This window comes from Borostomias antarcticus (assembly GCF_949987555.1).
Source record: "Borostomias antarcticus genome assembly, chromosome: 23".
Classification (NCBI taxonomy): domain Eukaryota; kingdom Metazoa; phylum Chordata; class Actinopteri; order Stomiiformes; family Stomiidae; genus Borostomias; species Borostomias antarcticus.
The window spans coordinates 18,540,055-18,550,543 of NC_140256.1; the positions used below are offsets into that span (position 1 = coordinate 18,540,055).

Consider the following 10,489-nt stretch of genomic DNA (forward strand, 5'->3'; position numbering starts at 1 on the left):
GTCTGGAATCATCAAATATCCTTGTTATGATTTCAACATATTACATTTCCCCAACATGCATAATCAACTGATTCATGATTTTAGCTTCATATTGATACCAAACATCACTAGGTTGACACTAGGTTGGCAGCATAGAACAGTTATTTACAAAACACAGTAACATGTGGCTACAAATACAATGCATCAGTGCTCATACTTTATTCCCAGGGCTTACTCTCATAGTGGTTGCGTCACATAGTTGGGAGAAAGTAATTGAACTTTATTAGAGAAACAAAGAGGAAGAATGTCTATATTCTCTGGTTTCACTGTGAGACTGCTGTGAGCCACGGGCCCGCTGGAATGTCGCGCCCTGGGTTTATCACCCCGGGGGACCCTGGTGAGGAGAGAAAGAGTTCATAGTTCGCCAAAATCCCATTTCAAAGGGCCCCGTCCTTGGGCTAGAAAGGGTTCTGTCAGGTTTCCTGGGAGTTTGACAGGAAACAGTCCAAAAGAACCATGTTTCCCCCTGCGTGACCTCATTGATTAGTCACTGTGTATGGGAGACGAGGAGGTCCTGAACATTTCTCATATCATATTGTCTATAATCTGCTACAAGTTTTACCTGCACTACTATGGCATGGTGCTCCATGCTGGATAGCTTGTGTGCGCTCATCACCCCTACAGCAAATAGTCACACAGTGTGTATAAGAGGTGCTTCAGTCTGCCATGTGTGGATGATGCGGGGGAGAGAATCATCCGCGTGGATGAGGGGGATGAGAGAATCACCCAGAACACAGCAGGAAGTAGATTCAGACCGGCTGTGGCAGGTCTCAGCATTCTTTTGAACTACTCCTGAAAACGTCTGTCTTTTACCACTAGTGTATAATCATGTTGTTATATTTGACAGCTATTTTCCAAGAACTGAGAGTAATAGGGCCCTTTCAGACATCTAGAACACAGAGGTATTTGGTGAGAGAGATGGAGAGAAAGAGAGTGAGAGAGAGAGAGAGAGAGAGAGCGCGCGAGGAAGCAATACAGAAAGAGAAAGGGGTCAAGGGAAAGAGAGAGAGAGAGAGCTGTAGACAGTTATCTATGGGAAGCCGTTTAGGGCAGGCCCAATGAAACCTGGATACATACACTGAACCCCTTCACCTACACCACTGAGAATCTCTGCTCCCTCCCCTGAAAATCATCCCCCCTCCACACTTTGTCTCTGCTCTCCCCTCTTAAAATCATCCCCCCTCCACACTTTGTCTCTGCTCTCCCCTCTGAAAATCATCCCCCCCTCCACACTTTGTCTCTGCTCTCCCCTCTGAAAATCATCTCCCCCCCACCAGACCCCCCCCCCACACTTTGTCTCTGCTCTCCCCTCTGAAAATCACCCCCCCCCCCCACCAGACCCCGCCCCCACACTTGGTCTCTGCTCTCCCCTATGAAAATCATCGCTCCCCCCCCCCCTCACTCTCTCTCTCTTACTCCCTCCCTAACCCCACCTCCCTCCTTCCCTCTGTCACTTTCTCTCTCACTCACACCCTTCAGTTAGAGGTTGGAGGGGCGGTTTTCAGTGGGCGGAGTGGAAACGATTCTCAGTGTGGGGAGCGGGAATTTCAGTGCGCCCGGAAGTCTGTTTCAATGCGCCTAACTGCCTTCCGCTTTGCGTCTCCGGTCACGATAGGCTATACGGGGTTAAAGAACCGGAAACGTTAGCCCCGCATTTAACAAGCAAATTAGAGAGAAAAAGGGAACAAACCAAACAAACACAATGCTCAAACTTTTCGTTATACTTTTTATCAGCTTTTGCCACCAGCCATTTGTTAGGCCTATTTCAAATGAGGATGTTTCAGATGTTTTCGTGCGCGTTTTGCGCTGTCTGAAGCAGTGCAGGTATATATATACCCAACTAGCAACTATTATTACGAGCTTGAGTCTCATGTCGGGACTGTCTTTACTATAACAAACATTGTCCGCCAAAGCGGTGTCCCGGAGGCGGCTTTGTTGGAGTCCTTATGCGAGCACCTAAGTGTTGTCTTGCAACAGTTAGGCCAACGACTTGAAAATGAGAGAATCGCACCTGCCAGGGGAACACAGGACTCGCACGTAATGACGTGACAGCAGAACAGATCACATTGTGTGTGAATCTCGGTTTCAACTGGCGGCATCGCCTCGTTTTACGGATGGATCGGATGGATCGGATGGATCGGATGGATCGGATGGATCGTAGAACTTTGTTTCGCCATCGACAACGTCTGGGTATTCCACCACATGAATAGTGGTTATTCCTCATCCAGTTATGGGTGGATGGAAAACTTTAAACTGAATGTTCATATTCTGATAATTGTAGGCTATAGCAACATAAGAGTGACAGCTTTGACAGCAACCCAAACATGAGCTAATCCCATAACTGTAGGCCTACCATTGCTAGCCATGAACGAACTGGTGGATAGGCCTACTGCATATTTGCTGTGCAACGTATCCATTGTCCAGTTGTCAAATCGATTATGCACGCAGTAATATTCTTTGATATAAATGCAGATAGGCTACATGTGAAGAGGCAATTGCTGGATTCTAATAGGCCTACGCTGTTTATAATGACACATCCCGACATTGAAGCATGAAAGGTGTAGGCCTAGTATACATTCTGTTTTAATGAAGAAATAAAAAGTCTGTAAACTCTGCCTAAAAGCATTTATTTGGTCTCATTTATTAGCTTAATTATTTAATACGTGTGGGTGTTTTCAATCATAATATTGTATTCTTGATACAAGAATGTTGACATTTCATGTAGCATATTTCAGTAGCAGGCTATTCAACACGTTGAATGAATTACATTAATTAATTAAATATGCATATAGCCTAGGCTTTGAAACATTCGTAGGCCTGTTTTCTTGCCTATGTGAATGAATATAGGCCCATAATCTGACTTGCCGTGTTGCTTAGCTCTGGTCCAGACAGTTAGGAGCCATTCACCTTTCACTTTTGTCACTGTTTGCAGTATCTACAGAAATTGGTTATATTTAATATTATTTCGTTACTCACGAAGTGAAGACAGTTTTCAAACAATGAAAGACATAAAGTGCAGACATGGCCTAAGAGAACGGAGGCGCAGTTGAACGAAATGTGGATATTGGACAGAATAAGCACTGTGTTTTGAAATGTCGTGGGTCAATCATGCAGCTGTAACAGAATATGCGCATTCCGATGTTCGTGCAGGGCTCGTATTTTTACCGCTATTATAATCCCTATTTGATGAGGGGGGGGGGTGGCTGTGACTCACTGCCCCCCCTGATCAAAAAGTCAAACTGCGCGTATGTTCATAACAATCATATAACTAACTTCTAGTTCAATTCTGAAAGCGAAAATGTATACTGTCGGGAAGGAGTATGGCGTAAAGCCGTGTCTCATTCAGCAGCCGTCTTATAGGCTAGGTCTGCCCTATACCTAAACTAGACGAGGAGAAGCGAGTGCGCTCTTATAGGTCTGCCCTATACCTAAACCTAGACGAGAAGAAGCGAGTGCGCTCTTATAGGTCTGCCCTATACCTAAACCAGACGAGAAGAAGCGAGTGCGCTCTTATAGGTCTGCCCTATACCTAAACCAGACGAGAAGAAGCGAGTGCGCTCTTATAGGTCTGCCCTATACCTAAACTAGACGAGAAGAAGCGAGTGCGCTCTTCTCTCCAGGTGAAGGACCATCTCTAGGCTACCGTTCAGTAGCCGCACACGTTTATTTTACCTACATGCTTTGTTTCTTACGTGGTTTTGATTAAAAAAAAAAACGTAATTGCTATTTTTTATTGATATTTCATTGTTAGACCTAGGATGTGTGCACCGGAGGACAAAGCAAAGTAACAATTTCATTGTGTGGTGCCACTGTGTAACCCATGCACATGACAATAAACTTCTTGACTTGACTTTATTTTTGTGCATTTGCTACAGCCCTTTGCAACCTCTCATTGAATGAATGAACGAAGACTTTATTCCAGAATCGGGTCCATATAAAAATATATACACAAAGACAACAGATTAAGATACATGAAGGCATCGAGGCATCCAGTGTTTCCACAAACAAGAGTAGCTTATCACACAGTTTAATCTCCGCGAGGGCAACCATCTGGTTTTGTTGTGACTAACTGTGGACAGGAGCCTACATAGCCTACATAACATTCCTCCACACAGCATGGAAGGTGGGGACATTCAGTAGTCACAAACAGATAACTTGAAATAAAATGCATCATTATTATTAACTTGCACTGGAGGATTTTGCTGTGCTATAATTCGCTAGCCCTGGTCCAGTGCGGTGTACGGGCTCTCCTACACCGCGCTGGACAAGGGGGCTAGAATTAGGCCAGAGATGTGCTGTATAGGCCTAACGTGGACTACAGTAGGCTCTCAACAGGATCATTTTAACATCATCTGTACACATGAAATGCGCGCCAGCATATAGGCTACCTGTGCATAAAGATTGCAGCACTGGCGCTGCACATCGTCATCACACATCAGTACCTTATATCCTAATTTCTTCACGTCTAGAGAGCGATCAGACAATAAGAATGAGAGCAAATTTTGCTTCTGATCCTCCTTGGTTTAAGCAATAATTACACTGTTTTTTGGATTGAATTTGATATCCTATTGTAGGCTATTCTTCCTAAACTATAAACTGCATTTGAGAAGCGTGCTTCGGGCACTAAGCCTACCTCGCAAAACTTTATCAGCGTTTGCGCAGTTTTTATTTTTGTGAACAAAATATCGACAACCTAATCACTGTTTGCAATGACCAATTGAGTAGGCCTACTGCTACTTTATGCATATGGTTTTTCCTACTAGCTAAAACGTGATAACTTGCTTGTTAAACTTATAGTATGTTCCGGTGTTATATCATAATCTTTAACCCCCTATCGTGACCGGAGACGCAAAGCGGAAGGCAGTTAGGCGCATTGAAACAGACTTCCGGGCGCACTGAAATTCCCGCTCCCCACACTGAGAATCGTTTCCACTCCGCCCACTGAAAATCGCCCCTCCAACCTCTAACTGAAGGGTGTGAGTGAGAGAGAAAGTGACAGAGGGAAGGAGGGAGGTGGGGTTAGGGAGGGAGTAAGAGAGAGAGAGTGAGGGGGGGGGGGGAGATGATTTTCATAGGGGAGAGCAGAGACCAAGTGTGGGGGGGGGGGTCTGGTGGGGGGTGATTTTCAGAGGGGAGAGCAGAGACAAAGTGTGGGGGGGGGGGGGGGGTCTGGTGGGGGGGGGGGGTGATTTTCAGAGGGGAGAGCAGAGACAAAGTGTGTGGGGGGGGGTCTGGTGGGGGGGAGATGTTTTTCAGAGGGGAGAGCAGAGACAAAGTGTGGAGGGGGGGATGATTTTCAGAGGGGAGAGCAGAGACAAAGTGTGGAGGGGGGATGATTTTCAGAGGGGAGAGCAGAGACAAAGTGTGGAGGGGGGATGATTTTCAGGGGGGAGAGCAGAGACAAAGTGTGGAGGGGGGATGATTTTCAGGGGAGGGAGCAGAGATTCTCAGTGGTGTAGGTGAAGGGGTTCAGTGTATGTATCCAGGTTTCATTGGGCCTGCCCTAAACGGCTTCCCATAGTTATCATAATGGAGCGAGACCTTTTTGTCAGGTCAGACAGACACAGGGAGGGCGGAGCACCTGAGCAGACCTCTCCTGCGTCACGCAGCCTGCTGCTCTCTCTCTCTCTCTCTCTCTCTCTCTCTCTCTCTCTCTCTCTCTCTCTCTCTCTCTCTCTCTCTCTGTGTGCCTTGCTCCCGGAGACCGAGGCTTGAGAGAGAGAGGCCACGTTTCCACGGCAACCGCTCCTTGCTTCTGCATGTGCCTGAGCGAGCTCCTGACGTACTCGTTTCCTGTATGTGACGCAGGCGCGTCTCCTCTCCTGTCTCCCCTCTCCTGTCTCTCCCCTCTCCTGTCTCCCCTCTCCTGTCTCTCCCCTCTCCTGTCTCCCCTCTCCTGTCTCTCCCCTCTCCTGTCTCCCCTCTCTCCTGTCTCTCCTCTCTCCTGTCTCCCCTCTCTCCTGTCTCTCCTCTCTCCTGTCTCTCCCCTCTCCTGTCTCTCCTCTCTCCTGTCTCTCCCCTCTCCTGTCTCTCCCCTCTCCTGTCTCCCCTCTCCTGTCTCTCCCCTCTCCTGTCTCTCCTCTCTCCTGTCTCCCCTCTCCTGTCTCTCCCCTCTCCTGTCTCTCCACTCTCCTGTCTCTCCACTCTCCTGTCTCTCACCTCTCCTGTCTCTCCCCTCTCCTGTCTCCCCTCTCCTGTCTCTCCCCTCTCCTGTCTCCCCTCTCCTGTCTCTCCCCCACCTGTCTCCCCTCTCCTGTCTCTCCCCTCTCCTGTCTCTCCCCTCTCCTGTCTCCCCTCTCTCCTGTCTCCCCTCTCCTGTCTCTCCCCTCTCCTGTCTCTCCTCTCTCCTGTCTCTCCCCTCTCCTGTCTCTCCCCTCTCCTGTCTCTCCCCTCTCCTGTCTCTCATCTCTCCTGTCTCCCCTCTCCTGTCTCTCCCCTCTCCTGTCTCTCCACTCTCCTGTCTCCCCTCTCCTGTCTCTCCCCTCTCCTGTCTCTCCCCTCTCCTGTCTCTCCCCTCTCCTGTCTCTCCCCTCTCCTGTCTCTCCTCTCTCCTGTCTCTCCTCTCCTGTCTCTCCTCTCTCCTGTCTCTCCCCTCTCCTGTCTCTCCCCTCTCCTGTCTCTCCCCTCTCCTGTCTCCCCTCTCCTGTCTCTCCTCTCCTCTCTCTCCCCTCTTCCCTCTCCCATCTCCTCTCTCTCCCCTCTCCTGTCTCTCCACTTTCCTGTCTCTCCCCTCTCCTCTCTCCCCTCTCCTGTCTCTCCCCTCTCCTCTCTCTCCCCTCTTCCCTCTCCCCTCTCCTCTCTCTCCCCTCTTCCCTCTCCCCTCTCCTGTCTCTCCCCTCTCCTCTCTCTCCCCTCTCCCCTCTCCTCTCTCTCCCCTCTTCCCTCTCCTCTCTCTCCCCTCTCCCCTCTCCTGTCTCTCCCCTCTCCTCTCTCTTCCCTCTCCTCTCTCTTCCCTCTCCCCTCTCCTCTCTCTCCCCTCTCCTCTCTCTCCCCTCTCCTGTCTCTCCCCTCTCCTCTCTCTCCCCTCTCCTCTCTCTCCCCTCTTCCCTCTCTTCCCTCTCCCCTCTCCTCTCTCTCCCCTCTCCTCTCTCTCCCCTCTCCTGTCTCTCCCCTCTCCTCTCTCTCCCCTCTCCTCTCTCTTCCCTCTCCCCTCTCCTCTCTCTCCCCTCTCCTCTCTCTCCCCTCTTCCCTCTCCCCTCTCCTCTCTCTCCCCTCTTCCCTCTCCCCTCTCCCCTCTCCTCTCTCTCCCCTCTCCTCTCTCTCCCCTCTTCCCTCTCCCCTCTCTTCCCTCTCCCCTCTCCTCTCCTCCGTCAGAGATGACACACAAATGAATGTCTATGAATAGAAGGTGATTGTTTGTGCAGTTCTGTAAACAGTGATGCGGATGCCAGCCAGCCCCGATCAGCGGTGTTTGACTGGTGACGGTGTTTGACTGGTGACGGTGTTTGACTGGTGACGGTGTTTGACTGGTGACGGTGTTGAGCTGGTGACGGTGTTTGAATGGTGACGGTGTTTGACTGGTGACGGTGTTTGACTGGTGACGGTGTTGAGCTGGTGACGGTGTTTGACTGGTGACGGTGTTGAGCTGGTGACGGTGTTTGACTGGTGACGGTGTTTGACTGGTGACGGTGTTGAGCTGGTGACGGTGTTTGACTGGTGACGGTGTTTGACTGGTGACGGTGTTTGACTGGTGACGGTGTTGAGCTGGTGACGGTGTTTGACTGGTGACGGTGTTTGACTGGTGACGGTGTTTGACTGGTGACGGTGTTTGACTGGTGACGGTGTTTGACTGGTGACGGTGTTTGACTGGTGTCGGTGTTGAGCTGGTGACGGTGTTTGACTGGTGACGGTGTTGAGCTGGTGACGGTGTTTGACTGGTGACGGTGTTGAGCTGGTGACGGTGTTTGACTGGTGACGGTGTTGAGCTGGTGACGGTGTTTGACTGGTGACGGTGTTTGACTGGTGACGGTGTTTGACTGGTGACGGTGTTTGACTGGTGTCGGTGTTGAGCTGGCCCAGATTTGAGCCGTGACCAGACAGATCTGGACTGAGGAGTGCTCTCTCTCTCTCTCTCTCTCTCTCTCTCTCTCTTTCTCTCCCTTTTCCCTTCTATCTCTTTGCCTCCCCTCTCTCTCTTACCCTTTCCCCCTCTCTCTCAATCTCTGCTTCCACCTCTGTCTCTCTATTTCTCTCTCTCTCTTTTCAGCTTGCCTACTTCCTCTTCCTGGCCACAGGGGAGACATGTTACTCAAAATGTTTTTTTTTCCTTCCCAAAACAGTGCAGGTGACAGTGACACGTCTTCTGTCTGGTTGTTAATGAGCTAGTGTCGCTGTGCAGCGGTGGAGGTGAAGGGCTAGACAGCGCGCTGCTAGAGAGCGCTTCACACCTCCTTCCAGATATTCATTTCCTATGGGTATTCAGTGTGATAACACTGTATGACATGTTTTCCTATGCTTGAATCCCTTTGTGTGTGTGTGTGTGTGTGTGTGTGTGTGTGTGTGTGTGTGTGTGTGTGTGTGTGTGTGTATGTGTGTGGGTGGGTGTGTGTGGGTGGGTGTGTGTGTGTGCGCAGGTCGACCCAGATCAAGACATATTCGTGGGACAATGCCCAGGTGGTCCTGGCGGGGAACAAGTGTGACATGGAGGAGGAGAGGGTGGTCTCTGTGGACAGCGGACGGCTGCTGGCTGAACAGCTGGGTGAGTCTCAGCGCCTTTAACAGCGCACTCATCCCAGGGTCTCATCCATGAACATTCACAGCTCAACTACGAACATGAGACCTGTTAGCTTAGAAACATACGTTCATCTGACTTTGCTCTGTTGATTTAGCCCGGCGTCACCAGCCTGATCTCTGGGCTCACATTCCATTCCCTCCGCAGATCAGTCTGATATCCAACCGTTCGAACGGAATCCGCTCCAACAGAAATGTGTTTGTGCCAATCACAACCGTTTATCTAATATGGGGCGGGTTTAATAACATGATGGAACAGAGGAGCGCTGTAGAGGCATTTTCGCTGATTGGTTGTAGGTCTATCCAATTGCGTCCAGAGGCATTTTGATCTACAGCCGTGAGTAACGCCCCTTAGGAATCAGAAAGCAACTGTGAGTTTCCAGACCCTTCGCATTTTTGTGAATTGGGTCTGGCGAAGCCAGGCTACTGTTGATTACCCATTTTGACTGAGTTTGTTCTACTTTTTGTTCTGTAATGAAATTAAATCTGAAAGTAAAAAGATTTGCCAAGGTTAGCTCAAAGAAGTCAAGTCTGGTTTATTGAGAAAACATACGAGCACAAGGACTTCAGAGGAGACGCATGTGAGTGGTATCCAGCAGAAGTGCCGCAGTCTGGTCTTGCGCGGCCTTATATTCAAAGCAATACACAGGTATGGCGCTTCCAGGGATGTGATTGGCTAACCCATCTGTACACGTCATATTAAATGGCAGGCATCATCAACAGTGGTCGAGAATACAGAAACGTGACATGAGAAAAGGCGGTAATTCTTGCAGGGACAATGGGACAAAGGATGGTTATTCTGGAGCAGACAACGTCTAGGTGTATCGACCTCCTGGAGGTCATCCTGTCATAAATTAGATTAGCACAGCTATGTGAAAGGTTGAGGGAGGTAGTGAATTACAAAGGAGGTGGTGAAACTACAATTTCTATGACAGTTCTTAAACACATTTCAGATTAATTTAAGGAACATATGTGTTCCTGCGAGAGAAAATAATCTCACAAATAAATTCCTTTACCTAATTTTCCTAAGGCAACGGGTTTCCTCACTTTTTTTCCAAGTACATCCACAGTACCAGATGTGTTTCTGTCCTATCTGCTATTCTCCAATCCTGTTCCCTTTTCTCTCTCACTCTCTCTCTCTCTCCTCCTTTCTCTCTCCCTCTCTCTCCCTCTCTCTCCCTCCTCTCCGTCCTCCAATCCTCTCCTCCAGGCTTCGAGTTCTTCGAGACCAGCGCCAAGGACAACGTCAACGTGAAGCAGACCTTCGAACGGCTGGTAGACATCATCTGCGACAGGATGTCCGAGAGCCTGGACACCGACCCCGCCGTAACCACGGGAACGCCCAGTGCCAAACTGACGGACAGCGCCCCGCCCCTCCAGCAGCCCAGCTGTAACTGTTAGTGGCGCCAGTGTGGGGGTCCGGGGCCGGGGCCTCACTGGTCCTCTGAAGGGGGGCTGCAGGGGGTGCAGGGGGGGTTTCTGTTCCGCACTAACACACACACACACACACACACACATCTGGTGGAGTGATGCAGTTAATCCCGTTGAATCAAATGTGAAATCATCCAAGTCTCCGTCTTAAAATAAATAAATAGATATATCAATAAATACAGTTTACATAAACATGATGAGGTGTGTCCCTGCTGGTGCCAGAACAAAAGCCTGCACACAAACACGCACACACACGCACACACGCGCAGACATGCGCACACACGCGCAC

The 10,489-nt window shown here is 49.6% G+C and overlaps 1 protein-coding gene across 1 annotated transcript in view; it reads left to right on the plus strand.

The window, feature by feature from the left end:
* Positions 1–10,170, plus strand: part of rab3c (RAB3C, member RAS oncogene family) — a gene marked incomplete at both ends in the record, with an annotated part of 18,839 nt that extends 8,669 nt beyond the window's left edge. The window contains 2 exons of the mRNA XM_084457578.1: positions 8,613–8,737; positions 9,980–10,170. Of these exons, the coding sequence (XP_084313704.1) occupies positions 8,613–8,737; positions 9,980–10,170 (316 nt within the window). The remainder of the gene's footprint in view (positions 1–8,612; positions 8,738–9,979) is intronic.
* Between the last annotated feature and the right edge of the window lie 319 nt (positions 10,171–10,489).